Below are 18,180 nucleotides of genomic sequence, written 5' to 3' on the forward strand. Positions count from 1 at the left end.
CTCTACAGTTATACCCGATACTAAGTCAGTATGGCTCTCCTCCGGCAGACGGCGCTAATATTAAACGACAGGACAAAGAGTACGTGCGAGAGAGACAGAAAATCAGTCTGAGCGTGACGTCGGGCGCTGCGTAGTATACTGTCACTTTTTGTTTTTGCCTATAATTAACTTTCCAGTCCACCCGGGGGCGCCATGAAAAATTAGAAGAGTTTTTCTAACTGAAATTAACCGAAAACTTTGGGTGGCTGTAATTTAATTATTTATTTGGCGGGGCGAAAATGGATACGCTCGATCTCCTTCAATGTTAGCGAACAACTATATTTACTTCACAGTTAAAATCTCTTATTCTAGCAAACCTACGGTGGCAAAGCAGGGTGAATTCGCCAATAGCGAGAGAGCGAGTTTTTATTGCGCTCCCGCTTTGCCCTAGCCTAAATTACACTAGACTTCATAATTACGACCAAATAAACAATAATCGCCTCATAGAGGGAAGGTCACGCAACACTTTTCTTACCGCGATTGCATGCCTTTTTATCTGTGTAAAAACGTAATTTAATTATTTTTTTCTTGCGTCGGCTTGTGCTTTCTTTAAGAACGCTCATCCGAGTGTCCCCTACTAAAAAAAAGGCCTCGTGGGTGATGCTATCACTAAACGTAATGGTCTGCATTACAGTAGCAAGGCAGCCTTGCGTTTGAGAAAAACATGGTAATATTTATGAGGCAGACGCGGAAGGAGCTGACCGTTGGCTTGAAAAAGCAGTAGCCAGAATCTTCTGTAGCGTCCGTGTTCCTGGCGTCCGCAAGCTCACTAGCTGCCCCATCCATTCCAAACCCACCAGTGAATAGATGTTCCGGACCTCCATGAATTGCCACCACAGGTACTAGGCCTGCGGTACCTAAACACTGGTAGGGATCCCACAAAAACGACAAGTTTTTGTTTCACGGCTGGCCTCTGACCTCACATCTAATGATGTAATTCCTTTTCTACAAAGAAAAATAAAAGCGGTCGGCTTAAACATGGAGAAGTTTAACTTCTCCAATGCCAGGGAGATATCCTCATTCAAGATAAGCGTCTCCACAACTTAATTCGACGCCATTTAAAGAGTTTAAGGTTAAGAAGAAGAATAGGCCCTCCATAAACCTCCCAAATCAGCCCAACATGCCATCCAAATCTTTCCATCCTACTTCCACTCAATCAAAAAACTAACTTTCCTGCTATTAACATACCAAAATGTTAGAGGCTTACGCAGTAAGCTCGACATTCTTTTTTGAGATAGTGTTGCATTTGCATCCCATGTTGTTGTGCTTACCGGGACCTGGCTAACACCGGACATTCTTAGTTCCGAAGTGTTGTCAGGCGGGTACACAACTTTTAGAAAGTGGACTCAAACTTCACGTCGGAACACGTCCAGGAACCAGCACATTCCAATTCATCGCTCCCACAGGCTACCGATTTACTTTTGAAATCACATAAATTGGGGCTCCCGTTTTCACATTCTGCAAGATTTCTTTGTTTTCAAAACGAGAACATTTTCGTTGACGAAATGAAAAGTAAACGGCTTTTTATACAACAAAACGAACCAAAATTGCAAAAGGAAAAAAATAGATGAATAGATAAACCTGACGACTATATCAGGTTAATTCATTTTGTGCTTTCTTTATAAATAATTTTATTTTAACCAACCTCAAATTTGCCTCGGAAAAAATTGGCCAGGTCAACAACAATTTTCGTTTTGGTGCAAACAGCTGAGGCAGTCCGATTTGGTTATCGAAACGTTGGAAAGAAATAAATTTTGGCGCATAACATCACAAATGCGGATGTAACAGCTCAGACTGTGCGTAAAATGCGGTTAACAGAACATCTGGGCAAGAACATCTGTTTCCCACCCCATTTAATTTGGACTTTAAAATATAAGTGCAGCAAATTAATTTTTTATTTCAAAATTACAGTTTATCTTTATATCCAGGAGAAAGCATATTGGCAATTTAATTTTCAATTTGCATGCTGTTACTCACAGTTCGTCAGACATGTTAAATACACAATTGTTGCATCTAAGATGTCTGGATCTTCTTGGATCACGTAATTTCTGCCGTCGTTTTGCTTCAAAACAAGTATTCTTATAGGCTATTCACACTGACGACCATTCACCATCCATTTCGGGGATGGTCCGTAAGGATTTGCCTTTCCGAAAATATCCCAGCTAGTCCACCATCAATTTTGGATGTTCCTAAACCGCAAGTTTCTATGCGATAGTTAGCCGATGGTATCCAAATGCAACTCTGAATAATTTTCATTCACAACGAAAAAATGGTATGCACTGCGAAAACGTAAACAATGATTGTGACAAAAAAAACAACAACAATCATGCCCAATGGCTCGGATGCATTCAAGGCTGGCGATGAGATTGAATGCGGCATGGCCGAGTCTGCCAGCCTGAAGTTGCAAGTGTGTGGCGAATAAATGGCGGACGACTGCCAACATAGAACAAATATTTGTATGCTCTGTAAATGCTTTATGTTATGCATAATTTATTCTTTAATAATGAGTTTTTTTTCGAGTTGGATGGATGTAGTCTGGACGGATCATGTAGCTCCAGCACCTTTTCTGGCAACAAAGGCCCCCGCCAAAGCGAACCAAAAAAGTAGACACTTGGATGGCAGAGATCGACAGAGAGCGATTCGAAGAGCAGAAGGACCTTCACAGTAGAGTTGTGTTGCTCATGAGTGAGTGAACAAAAAAGATTTGTTCACTTAAGTGAGCCACTGAACATGTTTCTTTCTTCTTTTTTGTTCACTTGTTCTTTGTGGTTCACTTGTTCTTTGTTGTTCACTTGTTCTTTTTTGCTCACTTGTTCTTTGTTGCTCACTTGTTCATTTTTGTTCACTTGTTCTCTACTTTTTGCGCAATTTTGCTCCTCAAAGGATATTTTGCGATCTGGCAGCTGTTGCTCATATTTGCGTTTACTTCACACTTTTTGTATTACCGGCAAAGCTGTTTACTCTTTCAAAAATTCAGTATGTCGCTAATTCGAATGTATAGTGAAATTTGGAATGATCTGTGCATGAATAGTGAACAACTGAGTGAGCAAGTCAGCAACTGAGCAAGTGAGCAACTGAGCAATCTAAGAGCGCAAGTGATCAATTTGAGTGAGTTGACTCACATACTAAAAAAGAACAAGTGAACATGTTCACCAAAACGAGCAATGTTTACCCAACACTACTTCGCAGGAAGAAGGAAGAACATGATATGAGCCAGGAAAAGATAGCCTCATCCACACGCAAAAAAAATTCCAGAATGATTTATTAGAAGTGCTGAGAAATATAAATAAATAAGTTTATAATTTGCATTATAATCTAAACAAAATTTGGGATTGCAGAACGTATCTGTTCTACTGACTGATTAAAATCATCAGAACTATTGCTGCTATCGGGCTGTTCGCGTATTGTTCAGGCCAGCAGGAGATGATTGCCGCGCACTGTACCAACGCCGGGCGCTCCGGTCCCAACTAGCGCTCGCGGGCTCGGAGGCGCGCTACGTTTTCGTTTACGTTTTCACCCCCGATTCGAACAGCCGAGCTACCGCGCGACCCCCCGAACGGCTACTAGGAGGTTTCACTGGACAATCATTATCGTCTGGAAGAATTGAGCTTCGTCCGCCCCACTACAAACATTGGTCCTTCGAGCCGGATCTTCGCCTGAACAAAAGGAGAAGTCTACCCCAGCAAGCACCTGCGGATAGTTCCCAATTTCCAAGATAAGTACGGATCCCCCATCTGCCCATCTCCAGTGGCTCCTCTCCTCCTGGTCCCAGTCGGCTGGACATATTCATATATACATAAGTGCCACTTCTTTTCTTCCACCGTTCTACCGACGGCGCCATATTATCGGCAATTCCGGACGTTCAGCGCTTCTTCGAGTGCTCCTAAACATCCACATTCCGAATAAAAACGGTCGTGCTTATAGTTCCGTTGTCGGTTCAACCAATTCTACCGCAGTGATTTTAAAATAATTCACCCGCAGCAAGCCTAATTTTATCCGCCGACTAATACGCCAACCCCCGTATACACATACACATCGGAATATGTACATGTACATATGTATGTACTCACCGCTTTAGCTCAAAAAATTAAACCATACTTCGTTCTGCCAATGCTTGTGGCCTCCTACTTTTCCAAAGGTTTAGTTTGATCCGAGACAGCTCCTGCATTCCGCCTCCGATCCAGTGCTTACGGTATAAATCGGTTACTCCGTTTTTTTTACCCGTTGTTTCAATCTCATCAAAAGGCGGGCTCGTTAATCCAAGCCTCGATACCTAGCACTTGCATCCATACACACACACACATACAAGCAACAGCAGCGGTGCATTCTTTTCGTCTTTCCTTTCGCTTTCGCTTCTCCACCGTTTTTTTGCTTCGCACAATGACTTGCCATCCCCATCTACATAGAAAACCCAAGGTTGGCTCCAGTGGAAAAACTGTTCCACCTCAACAAAAAGACCAGCAGTCAGGCCCACGTCATAGTGGCACAGGCTCCACTCACGAACGAGGGTTTCGCGTTCACATGGAGCGCCCTCCGTGAGCGCTTCCTGAACAAGAGGCTGATACTCAAAGCCCAGCTGAAGATCCTTTTCAGTCTGCCCCAAATCCGCACCGAGTCAGCTGCAGCGCTAAAAGAGCTTCAGAGGGCCGTCCACAAGTGCCTTACGACACTCAACCACTCCGAGGTCTCCACAGGCAGCATTTTCGCTGACGGAGTGTTTGTGTACCTCATATCCATAGTCGCCGAAAGCGACCTTGGAGCTTTGGGAGCAATCCGTGACACACAAGTCCGAAATTCCCACCTGGCACGCTATGGACAAGTTCCTCAGTAGACTCGGGCCCACTACAGGGCGAGTCTACCCATGTCAGAGAGTTCAAAGGGCAATCCCAACCCATTCCGTTCCCAAGGGAGCCCTTTACAAGGCGGGTTCACTCGCTCGGAACAACTGTGGATCCGAAGCGGAGAACGTGTGGTCTTTGCTCCAAAGAGAACCATACGATCCGGTATGCCCTCAATTCCTTAAGATGAGACCTGATGCTCGCTCCAGCTATATTAAGCAAAAAATGCTTTGCTTAAACTGTTTCGCAAAAGGCCACCAGATTCGTGAATGCCAAAGCGCCCACAACTGCACACGTGTGGAGATCGGCATCATACGCTGCTGCACCTTGGCACTCCAGTTTCCAGCCAATCCGTGTCCAATTCCGTACCACTTCCGACTCCTGCCGAAGCTCAGCCTAGCGTTCAGAACTATTTCGCCTCCAGCAAGAGGGCGGTACTCCTGGGCACGGCTATTATTAATATTTGCCACTTGGGGACAAATTTTCGCGCCCGCGCTCTAATCGACCTGGGCTCCGAGGTGACGTTCATTACGGAACGTCTCTTCCAGATCATTAAGTTGCCATTCCGACTCGCCCAGGCACAGGTCTCGGGCCTCAATCAGACGATATCCGCTCAGTCCAAGAAGCTCTGCCATTTCTCCATCCGCTCCCCGACTAAGCCGGGCTTACACTTGGACGCCACAGCCTATGTCCTGCTGGAACTATCAGACAGCCTTCCTTCCCATCCGATCCCGCAACAATCGTTGCGAGACTTGTCGAACCTGCAACGGGTTGCCAAAGCCAAAGCTCACAAATAGATGCCCTGATTGGTGCCGACATCCTTCCATCCATCCTCTTGAGCGGCTCACAGACGAACATCTGTGGATCTCTCCTCGGACAGGGAACCATTTTCAGGTGGGTTCTTACAGGCACCGTGCCAAACACGGTACAAGGCAGGGTCGCATCCTTCTCACGCAAGTTTCCACAGAGCTAGAGACTCCGTTAGACAAACTCCTCACAAAGTTTTGGGAGGTGGAGAACATTCCTACTAATATAAATCCTAAAGTGGCGTCATTTCCGGTTCCTTTTTTAAACGCGGACATCTCCAAAATGTATCGCCAAATTTGGGTTGACCGGAAACACACCCCTTTCCAGCGAATATTATTTCGAAACAAGCAGGGACACATCCGCGACTATAAACTTAAGACCGTAACCTTGGGTGTCAATTGTTTTAGCTCTGCAGGTTTTCCGTTGCGGAAATGGACTTCAAACCACAAAGCTATTCTGGCAGGAACTCCGAGCGCTCATCTTCTCCACACCGATTTTCTGGAGATGAATGAAGAGAGCACGGCTAAGACTCTCGGGATTCGCTGGAAAGCGACTTCAGACGAGTTCGTTTTTGTCCCTCCCGAGTTAGCGCTTGAGTCATACACCAAGCAAGCAGTTCTGTCCCAGATCGCAAGGCTGTTCGACCCCGCGGGGTGGTTGGCCCCATTCACTGTCTGGTCCACGATCTTCATGAAAGAAATCTGGTTGCAGGACCTGGGATGGGACGATGAGCTTCCAAGCGAGATGTGCCAGCGCTGGCAAAGTTTCCTGCGGAGCTACACCGCTCTCGACAAAATCCATATTCCAAGATGGGTCGGCTCCCGGCCAGCGGTAAAAGTCGAACATCATGGGTTCTGCGATGCATCCGAGAAGGCTTACGGTGCTGCCATCTACGTGCGCATTGAGGTTGACCGTTTGGTCGAGGTGCAGCTTCTCACAGCGAAAACGCGAGTCGCACCGGTGGAATCCGTGTCGGTCCCCCGGTCCCTCCCGAATATGCCAACAGCAAGTACAAGCTGCTACTCACTGGACCACCTTCGTGGCCAACCAAGTGACTAGGATATCTCAAGCGACCGATATTAAGAAGTGGTGCCACGTTCCATCCAAACAGAACCCCGCGGACTTAGTCAGCAGAAGCGTGCCGTTACAGGAGTTGGTGGAGAGCCAACTCTGGTGGCACGGACAAGCTTGGCTGCAGAGGGACCGAGATCAATGGCCGGCACCAGTTAGTAACTCCCCCGTTATGACCTTAGCGCAACGAACTGTAAAGGTCCATTTCGCACTCAACTCAGCCGAAGACTTCCTCGAACGATTTTCCAATCTGGGCTCTACGAGTCCGTGCATATATCCTGCGCTTCACCAAGCGCTGCCGGAAGTTAGCCACCGCACAAAAGGGCCATCTTACGAGCGGCGAAATTACCGAAGCTGAAAAAACTCTTATCGTAGAGACGCAGCGGAGGGAATACCCCGAGGAGTATCGCTGCCTACGCGGTAAGCGTCCAACGCCAAGGTCAAGTTCTATCCTGAACATGAACCCTTTCCTAGACCGTCATGGGTTGATCAGAGCATGCGGCCGTGTCGCAGGCTCTAAAGTGCTAAAATATGACGAACGACATCCAATCATTCTTCCATATAATTGTCAATTGTCTCGCCTTCTTGAGCAATTTATACACCGGATAACTCTTCATGGCGGCAACCAATTGATGGTGCGCCTCATTCGATCAAAGTATTGGATTCCAAAGGTTCAAAGGCTTATGAAGGGGGTTGTGAACTCCTGCAAGGTCTGCGTTATTCACAAAAGGAATAACCCAAATGATGGAAGATCTTCCAACTGAGAGGTCGTCTTTTTTCAGACCGTTTACGCATACAGGGATTGATTATGCGGGTCTATACGGAACTATACAGGGAGAGCATGTCTGATCACGAAGGGGTATGTGTGCGTATTCGTGGCTTTTCCACAAAGGCGATACATTTAGAACCCACGTTCGATCTCACCACCGAAAAATTTCTCGCCGCCTTCGCTCGGTTCGTCGCAAGGCGCGGATGTCCACAGCGTATCCATTCAGATAATGGAAAAACTATCGTTGGTGCAGCAACCCTGATTCCCAGTGACTTCCTTGACGCGTTTAAGGACTTTCGTGGCGTTTCATCCCACCAGGAGCTCCACATATGGGAGGTCTATGGGAAGCCGGAGGGAAGAGTTTAAAAACTTTCTTCTACAAGGCCACGTTCACTCGGAGGTATTCGTTTGAAGAGCTTTCTAGATCCGTACTAATACTTCTTCGACTTCTCTATTCCATCCTAGTTCCATCCTAATCCAGACATGGCCCCACGGATCCGCGCCAGCCGCACCACGAAGAGCCGTCGTGATCGAGGTATCAACTCGTACCAACAGACCGCCGGATCTGCCGAGGAGTTCATCCGCTACGGACCTGTCACCATTTTCTTCGCCTGAGCCCTGGGAAGAGACTCTGAGCTGTCCTCATTAATAAATATTGCGGGAACTGCCTGGCCCACCAACACTCCGGCCAGGATTGTCGCAGTGGCGGGCTGTGCCGGGTGTGTAGCAAAACCACCACACTCTCCTCCACATACCCTCGTCTCGTCGTCCAGTCCGCCCGGCCTCAGGAGTTCGTCGCCATCCACGTCGGCCCACGCCGAACGCCGCCCTCGTCTCCCCGTGAGCCGCCCCGTGGCAGGGACCCCAGCACCATCCGTCGACTCACTTCTACAAAATCGAAACCTCATCATCCTGCTGACGGCGCTGGTGGTCCTGGATACCGGTTCCAAAAACTTCGAGACGGCGGCGCTCGTCGACCCATGCACGCCGGTGACCTGCATTGACGACTCCTTGGCCAGCGCCTTCAAGTTGCCCACCACTTGTGTGGGCGTAGAGAAAGTGTGTACGGCGGTGATCCGCGCCAAAATAGGCGACTTCCAGGTGGAGACGATGCTCAAGGTCGAGCCCCGTTTGCGCATCCACACGCCTATCCGACAACTGAGCGATTCCGTCCGGACGCGTTTCGGTGACCTGAGTCTTGCCAATGAACAGTTCCATCGACCGGCCACAATCTCGCTCATCTTGGGAGCAGATGTCTACCCGAACGTGATCCAGCCCGGGTTTCTTGCGCGTGAGGACTGCCTGTCGGTGGCCCAGAGCACCGTTTTTGGATGGATCGTGTCGGGGGCGTGCACCCAGCCATAGGCCACCACATTATACTTTGCAATTCTGCAAGGGGGGGGGAGGATGTTCAGGCCAGCAGGAGATGATTGCCGCGCACTGTGCACACGCCGGGCGCTCCGGTCCCAACTTGCGCTCGCACGCTCGGAGGGGCGCTCGGGAGGTCTACGATCCACAGGTCACGATCCACACGGCGCTCAAGCCAGCATAGAGCATAGATCATAAGCCTTCGAAGTTAGTTACGTTTTCACCCCCGATTCGAACAGCCGAGCTACTACGCGACCACCCGAATAAATACATACATATATACCACGAAACCATGCGTCTGGAAGAATTGAGCTTCGTCCGCCCCACTACAAACACATATCTTGCTGTTGAAACACGGCCGAAATTATTGCTACATCTTCATCATCCATTATAAGAAAAAAAAAATGTATAATTCTTCCGCGCAAATGTACTTGTTATTAGCATCAGCTGTTTTTGACGGATGGTGCCAGTGTGAATCGAAGTTGCAAATCTGTCAAAAAATCCCACGATTCCCCCAGGATGGGCTCAGTGTGCAGAGCCTATTACAAAGCAGCCAGGTCAGCTGTTTTTGTGTGCCAGAAACGATTAAAAATTGAACATAGCAAAAATATGTGATAACTGGAGCACCTTAAATCGAAAACTAAACGTTTTGGCAGAAAACGAAATCCGCAAAAGTAAGTGAAAAACGGAGCCTGACTGATAGTAATCTATTACAAATAAGTTTACTAATATCAGCTGGTATAATTATAATAGGACTACTAAGCTATGTAGCCATCGAATTTAAGAAAACTGCTAAGAAATTCACTGTCAAATGCATGAACCCAACAATAGAAGAGGAAGAAGGACCAACCTCAACTATTATACTTAACACCCCGTCACTGTACCCGAAGGTAAACGCCTAGGGACAGACTATTAACACACACATGCACATTATGTTTAAGTCCTATTCACCCACCCTAATCGCAAGTAACAGGACACCGCCAAGAATAAACAAATGATTCTTCCCACACTCCAAGCTAGTGTCACCAATTATAAACAATAGACCCCATTGAATCATCCACTCCAAAATCACGCAACTGTCAAAAGATCGATTTCCTAGAATAACGCTACACTTGAGGACTAATCCGCGCTCGCACTCCTAACTCCCTCATGTAATGCAACACCGATCACCAGCAGCAGTCGCCTTTCATCAAAGCCGACGCATCCCCAAATAGTGGTCCAGGCACGTACGCCATCGAAACGAAGATGCAACCGAGGAAAGCGACACCCGAAGCGAGAATCGTGAGCACCGAAAAAAGGACTGATGAAATCTAGCCAGCAGCGGAAAGATAAGTTCCGGTTAAGTCAAGCAGACCCGAGGTCAAGTCGATCCAAATTGAGCCATAGAAAATAAAAAACTTAACTTTGAGTTTCGGATGTTTCACTACATTGGAGACCACCTGCAAATCTTATTTCGACGGAGTTTGAGTTATTCTACAATACCGTCCTCTTCTTCGGATAATTACGTCTCGATCCGCCTTCTACATTGATTCCTTGCTCGATTCTTTCTTCCCTGCTCGGTTCTGGATCGCAAGTGCATCTTATTACTTTTAGTCTAGCGCAACAGTCTGAGCTAGAGAAGAAAGAAACGGAAGTTTCAGTTTTTGATCTCTCATAGTGTCCGGAGTAGCTGCGCTGAAGGCGTCCCCTGGACAACAAGATAGCCACACTGCTGCCAAAGAAGGGTGTTAAAGATCCGTGCTTTTCAACAGGGGTGAGTATGTTCGGCTAAGCGCCTGTCCATTACAGGACAAAAAGCATTACAGAGAACAGATCTTTGAACCTAGCGCAGCTTGTTGTTACTGTTATTGATTGTTTGCTTCTCCCTACGCTCTTAATCGCTGCATCCCAAGAGCCGCGAGGGAGGCTCGTCTGCATAGCAGATCGTCTACACCGATCGTCATCGACAGCATCCGTCGTCTGGCACAGTGGCCCAATAAATATCACTGTTGCACGTAAAAGATTCTGTATATTAGGCTTTATTTTTTTTTAATTTCAGACATGCTAATAACTGAAAGTACAAAGGCTCATTTACAAAAGAAGCTTAGTTGTCATTTATTCTAGATTCATAGGTAAATCATATATAATTTTGATATAAACACACTTATTTTTGGCAACATGTTAACAAACATATTTTGATTCAGTATATTATAAGTTTTTATGGTGTGTAATGTATATATTTTGATTCAGCATATCATTATTTTAAATTGTGTGTATGGAATGCTAATCCGCGTCCTTTAATGTGTTCCTTGTTTTAACCTTATATTTTTTGTATATTCTGGTGGGTATAGTACAAGAGTCATGCAAGGTAAAAATGCGTATTGGCTTTATATTTTTTGGTATATTTGATATGCTGATAAATTCATTCCACAGTGAATCTTATACTATTTTTACAAATTTCGGATACGTCTGGATTTAATAAATAGTTCTGTGGTTTACATAACATGGTCGAACATTTTACCCTTTTTAGCGCCTTTTTTATTCTCGTAGTTTTAATATTTTATAAGCCGTAAAATGCTGTAATATTTATAGACATACATTTTTTGTAAATTTGTTACAATTATTTTATTACAATTAAGCAACAAATGGAAGCGTAAAGCAGTAATTCAGTAAATCTTTGCTGATAGTTAAAAACGTATAGATACAAAAAATTTGTGTACAAGCAATATATTTTTGTTGTTGAATTTCATCCTACTTCTACTTTATCATCGGCAGATGCGGAAATCAATATAATCATAGCGCTTCTTACAGACATACGTTAAAAGCAGAAGAATCGCTATAATCACATGATTTAATTGTATGGCTTCAAATGTTCCACATAGTTCTCCGGAATGAGTCCTGTCTTACCGTTCAGTGTACCCTGCAACCATCCAGGCTCATGTGAAAAGCGCACTGAAAATCAAAAAAGAAGTCAAAATAGGTTTTTTGCGACAATACTGCCGCTTACCATTAGTTATTATTTGATTCGGCTCAAAGGATAGTTCCCCTTCGCTTTCTCCCATGCAAGCATATAGTGTCCGCACGCGTCTAAAAATATTTGATTTATTTAGTTAGCTAACAATTATCTGCTAATAATGGTACTTAATTACAAAAGGAGGAAAGAAGAGAAGTTAAAAGTTTGTTAAATTTTGGGTGATTATAAATATTGCATGCTATTAGCTTAAGGGATTGTTCAGGGGATGAGGTATGACAGAGGGAGTTATAGTTATGGCATATAACCCTAAAGGGATAATGTTGGGCATAATTAGACCTACATATCGGTAAGCGGATTAGCCAAAAGTACGGGTAGGTCTAGATGGAACGGCCAAGTCAATCTGACTCTTTTGGAGTCAACAATCCCAAGAATGAGCTTGTGCACGAACATTACCCCATAACATATTCTGCGATGGTGCAACGACGACAGGTCAATTAGATTTAGTCTACCCCGGTAGGGTGGCAAGATTCTACCCGAGTCCCAGTTAAAGTTACGAGGGGCAAAAATTAACGAGGGGGAACGTTGTGAGTTGCTGCGGACACCGAAACTCTACAGTTATACCCGATACTAAGTCAGTATGGCTCTCCGCCGGCAGACGCCGCTAATATTAAACGACACGACAAAGAGTACGTGCGAGAGAGACAGAAAATCAGTCTGAGCGTGACGTCACGCGCTGCGTAGCCACTGCAAATTGATTTGTTTCCTTTGGCTATAAAAATGATCTGATCTGATCCAGATTCAGCAATCTGATAGATATGGTCGTTATCTATGATTCTGCGTTTTTAGTTTTCTCAAATCTGCAATATTGTGGATGCAACAGATTTTCGTCCTTTGTGGGGGTGGAAGGGGGCGGGGCGAAATTTTGAGATAAAGGTTTTATAGTGAGATCTAACAGAAATGCGGATACCAAATTTGGTTACTCTAGCTTTAATAGTCTCTGAGATTTGTGAATATCCCCAGATTTGCATCCTTTGCGGGGGCGGAAGGGGGTGTGGCGAAATTTTGAAACAAACTCGTCTCGGTCCGATATATTAGGAGTGTGGATACCAAATTTGGCTGCTCTAGCTTTTATAGTCTCTGAGATCTAGGCGCTAATGTTTTACTCTAAGCAAAGCCGCCTATGCTACGTGTGTGTTAGAGAGAGACAGGGCTAGAAAAGATGAAATTGTTTTCTTGATGCTGGCTATAATAATAATACGATCGAATTCAGATTCTGCAGTCTAAAAGATATCGTAATTCTCTACGATTCTGCGTTTTTAGTTTTCTCGTATCTTCAAAATTGTGGATGCCACAGATTTTCGCCCTTTGTGGGGGCGGAAGTGGGCGGGGCAAAGTTTTGAAATATTTTTGTAGCAGTGACATATCACAGAAGTCTGGATCCAAAACATCGTTGCTCTAGCTCTTATAGTCTTTGAGCATTAGGCGCTGAAGGGGACGGACTGACGGACAGACGGACGGACGGACAGACAGACAGGGCTCAATCGACTCGGCTATTGATGCTGATCAAGAATATATATACTTTATAGGGTCGGAAACGATTCCTTCTGGACGTTACACACATCCACTTTTACCACAAATCTAATATACCCCAATACTCATTTTGAGTATCGGGTATAAAAATTGCTTTTGCGCAGATTCAATAACAACCTGCTGCTCTTTATACTGCGGGCTGCACACACAGAAACAATACTCCAATATCGGACGTACTAATGATATATACAGTTGTTTCGTAACGTACGGGTCGTCAAACTCCTTGGACCAAGGCTTAATGAACGCTAAAACACCCTTAGCTTTACTGCTGCAGCTTGTAAGCACATCCTATGATCAACGAGGGGGAACGTTGTGAGTTGCTGCGGACACCGCAACTCTACAGTTATACCCGATACTAAATCAGTATGGCTCTCCTCCGGCAGACGCCGCTAATATTAAACGACACGACAAAGAGTGCGTGCGAGAGAGACAGAAAATCAGTCTGAGCGTGACGTAACGCGCTGCGTAGCCACTGCAAATTGATTTGTTTCCTTTCGCTATAAAAATGATCTGATCTGATCCAGATTCAGCAATCTGATAGATATGGTCGCTATCTATGATTCTGCGTTTTTAGTTTTCTCGAATCTGCAATATTGTGGATGCAACAGATTTTCGTCCTTTGTGGGGGCGGAAGGGGGTGTGGCGAAATTTTGAGATATACGTTTTATAGTGAGATCTAACAGAAGTGCGGATACCAAATTTGGTTACTCTAGCTTTAATAGTCTCTGAGATTTGTGAATATCCCCAGATTTGCATCCTTTGCGGGGGCGGAAGGGGGTGTGGCGAAATTTTGAAACAAACTCGTCTCGGTCCGATATATTAGGAGTGTGGATACCAAATTTGGTTGCTCTAGCTTTTATAGTCTCTGAGATCTAGGCGCTAATGTTTTACTCTAAGCAAAGCCGCCTATGCTACGTGTGTGTTAGAGAGAGACAGGGCGAGAAAAAATGAAATTGTTTTCTTGATGCTGGCTATAATAGTAATACGATCCAATTCAGATTCTGCAGTCTAAAAGATATGGTCATTCTCTACGATTCTGCGTTTTTGGTTTTCTTGTATCTTTAAAATTGTGGATGCCACAGATTTTCGCACTTTGTGGGGGCGGAGGTGGGCGGGGCAAAGTTTTGAAATATTTTTGTAGCAGTGACATATCACAGAAGTCTGGATCCAAAACATCGTTGCTCTAGCTCTTATAGTCTTTGAGCATTAGGCGCTGAAGGGGACGGACAGACGGACAGACGGACGGACGGACAGACGGACAGACGGACAGACAGACATGGCTCAATCGACTCGGCTATTGATGCTGATCAAGAATATATATACTTTATGGGGTCGGAAACGATTCCTTCTGGACGTTACACACATCCACTTTTACCACAAATCTAATATACCCCAATACTCATTTTGAGTATCGGGTATAAAAAGGACTCCGAGGTCATTTGAACTCGAAATTCGCTCACGGACGTGATTTCCTAAAACATATGAGACAAAATGTGGAGCATGACGGTAAAATGTAATAAGTTTGAATTTAGAAAGGTTCAGAAAACGAAGATTAGTTTAACATGCTCCACAAGAGTAGTTCACCTAGATCCAGTTGAAGGCGTGTGTGCAAGTACCAATCAGAGTAAGGCAGACAGATTTTAACATCATCAGCGCATACATTAGTGTAGTAGAGTATGTTGTAACTTGAGTAAAGTCATTCACAAATAAAATAAACACAAGCGGGCCCAGATGACTTCCCTGTGTCACTCCTGAAGTAACATTAACAATATTTGACAACACATTACAAAAAAAAACACGTTGATTACGGTTAGAGAGACTGGACAGAATCCAATCTAGAAGATTCGGTGTACATCCAAGCCACCGGATGGGACTGCCCTTAATCCTGCAGTAGTCTGCTCTCACGGTTCAGGCAACGAGATGGGGCACATGCCCACGCGGCAACACAACGGACCTTCTATAGGTCCAAGTGAGCTCGGGGGCGGGAGGCTTACATCCCCCCTCCCGGCTACCGCCTTAACCTAACCTAACCTAGATTAATTAATCATTATTCTTGATAAAAAAAAAACTCAAAAATAATGATTATCTATGATTTTTATTTTTTTCGCTTAAAATAAAACTCAACAGGAATTTACAGCTTCTGTGCTAGAATGTTCGCCAATATTATCGCATATCCTTGTCAAAGGACCACAAAGCTACACCCTGTGCTAAAATTTTCTTTTTGAAAATACATTAAAATGTTTTGTTATTTTTGGTTTTGTTGTCGGAAATACGTTTAATTAGTTGTCAAATATAATGATTATCTGTGAAGAAAATCGTAAAAAATCAAAAGTTTACAAATCATGGCGGCAATACAGAGATTGTACAAAAATAAAGATTTTGGTGTAAATAGTGTTTTTCTAGGTCCATTAAAAGCAAGAGATTTTTTTATTAAAAAAAAAAATATATTATTTACGGTCCATGGTTATTACGCTGCGATATTATATTTTTATTAAACACTTGTTTACAAACGAAACACTGGTGATTAACATAAATTATAATCAATATAAAAGAGATTCGATGATATATTTCCTATTAGACTGACTAAAAATGTTATACCGTTGTTCCTTCCACTTTGTAGATCGAATTATTCCTTGCATGAACCGTTTAAGGTCATATGCTCCGATTATAATTCCCTCTACCATATTATATCCAACACTAATTCTCTTCCTCTTATTAAATTATTAATCCTTGCACACCTTTCTATTAATTAGTAACTGTAGTGGTATTTTAATTTTGATTGCATGTTTAGTTTCTTAGTAAGTTTAGTGCTACTTTTCCTCGAATGTTAGTCTAATAGCTATATTTCTTGCATGTTGGCGTTTGGTTCGGCTAGGCACCGCGCGTCATGCGGCAGCGCCCCTCGGTCGGTTGGGCGGGAGGAGGGCTGCGTTTTGCCTGGGATCCGCGCGTAGGAGCCTTCTGCTGGTTTCACACGGGCCACTTGACGGTGCAGTAACTGCGACGCCTCTTGAAAGATGCAGTCATTGCATGTCAACGTCCAAATATACCAAAACAAAATTACAACAATGTTGTATGATATTTAAACAAGAGGCAGAGAATTCAGGAGCAAGAAAAACACGACCGGCTTAAGCAAGAGCTTGAAGCGAATTGATAAAATAATATTCTAAGAATAAGTAAGATTACTTCAGAGTGCCGAAGCTTTATATCGATAATATTTCTATCTAATGTTTACCATTTTAGTTTTAATTGGCTGAGATGTAAAAAATAAGAAATGTAACAAAAAAAGAAAATAGATCAAATCTAATATATAACGAGAGGGAACGTTGTGAGTTGCTGCTGCGACCGCAACTTTACATTTATACCCGGGACTTAGTCAGTAACGCTCTCCTCCGGCAGACGGCGCTAGCATTGAAAAAGAGTGCATGCGAGAGCGACAGAAAATCAGTCCGAACGTGTCGTCGGGCTCTGCGTATCGACCGAAAATTGATTTGTCACTTTTGACTAAAATAATAATCCGATCTGATCAAGATTCGTCATCCTGGTAGATATGGTAATTTTCTATGATTGTGCGTTTTTTCCCGTATCTTCTAAGCTGTGAATGCCACAGATTGTCCTTTGTGGGGCCGGAAGACCCCCTTCCGCCTATATGCCCAGACAAGATGAACGACCTAAATCGTCTTGTGAAAAGGTTCACGGAAGCATGCAACAAAGCCTTCACGGCACCATTCCCCCAAGCAAACCAAGGGGTAAAAAGATGGCCCCCTGGTGGTCAAAATCAATAGGCATCCTTCGTAAAATCTGCAGGACTTTCTCCTACAGAGCTAAAAGCGATACTGTGGAGAAACAATGGGTAGACTATAAAATCAGAAATATACAAAAAAGAAAATAAAAAAAGGGCCTCTTGATGGTACGTGGACCAACTCCAGTGAGGAGTCCCCACACATTCTTTTATATACTCATTTCCCCGGGTATACAACCATCCTAAAGAAGGATCGGTAGCTTCGATGGAATACATCCGTCAAAAACAGAACAACTGGGCAGTAAAACAGATTCTAACCGTTTAAATCGCCAGGTCCGGACGAGGTGCTACAAAGTAGCGGCATACGCGGACGACGTTGCAATTATCTATTCTGCGGGGAAATACCCGCAAACACTCTGCGACTTAATAACAGCAAAGCTTGCTAGACTGTCAGAATGGACTGATTCCCGCGGACTGCAAGTAAATCCCTCGAAAACGAAACTAGTCTTATTCTCCTTCAGCGACAGTGCCCATTACTTAGGGTTGTTAATTGACAAAACATTTAGTGTCAAAGATAGAGTGATGAAGGCAACGACAGCGCTCTACACATGCAGAAAAGGGATTGGCTTAAAATGGGGCATGAACCCAAGCATAGTCCAATGGGTAAAGTTCAGTGAACTGGAGCTTTTCGCAGTACTCCAAATAGTGCGCTTAATACCATTTTATGCCTACAAAGCCTTGAACTTGCAGGAAAAGAGCGGGCAGATATGGGTACCATGCACATAGGTCACTCATCCACACTAAATAACAGCAACATTGTCCCAGCAAAAACGGACTATCAAGTTCCAATAGAGTACACAGATTCTCCCATCAATACAATCATCCTTCATAGAGACGATTGGCTCGAGGGACTTCCAGGCCCAGAGGGGGCCCTAAACATATTTATAGACGGATCGAGGCTGGACAATAAAGTCGGAGGAGGACTCTACTCCGAACAGCTAGA

General features: G+C 44.4%; 1 protein-coding gene and 1 long non-coding RNA gene across 7 annotated transcripts in view; one reads left to right on the forward strand and one right to left on the reverse strand.

The window, feature by feature from the left end:
- Positions 1-2,510: 2,510 nt before the first annotated feature.
- On the forward strand, positions 2,511-3,347 carry LOC26533978 (uncharacterized). 2 transcript variants are annotated; one of them, XR_004470229.1, is made up of 2 exons: positions 2,511-2,724; positions 2,923-3,347. It is a non-coding gene; the product is annotated as an uncharacterized lncRNA (long non-coding RNA). The 2 variants fall into 2 exon arrangements; XR_004470230.1 differs by having other exon boundaries at positions 3,229-3,347.
- A 7,614-nt stretch (positions 3,348-10,961) lies between these two features.
- Graf (GTPase regulator associated with FAK) overlaps positions 10,962-18,180 on the reverse strand; it is a 256,594-nt gene continuing 249,375 nt past the window's right edge. For 4 of the 5 annotated variants that reach the window (XM_033383662.1, XM_033383661.1, XM_033383664.1 and 1 more), the window contains 2 exons: positions 11,879-11,958; positions 10,962-11,823 (listed from right to left, as the gene is read on the reverse strand). In XM_033383662.1, the coding sequence (XP_033239553.1) occupies positions 11,723-11,823; positions 11,879-11,958 (181 nt within the window). In that variant the 3' untranslated portion in view covers positions 10,962-11,722. The remainder of the gene's footprint in view (positions 11,824-11,878; positions 11,959-18,180) is intronic. The other variant, XM_033383660.1, reaches the window with a different exon arrangement.

The sequence above is a fragment of the Drosophila pseudoobscura genome, chromosome X (genome assembly GCF_009870125.1).
Source record: "Drosophila pseudoobscura strain MV-25-SWS-2005 chromosome X, UCI_Dpse_MV25, whole genome shotgun sequence".
Taxonomy (NCBI): Eukaryota; Metazoa; Arthropoda; class Insecta; order Diptera; family Drosophilidae; genus Drosophila; species Drosophila pseudoobscura.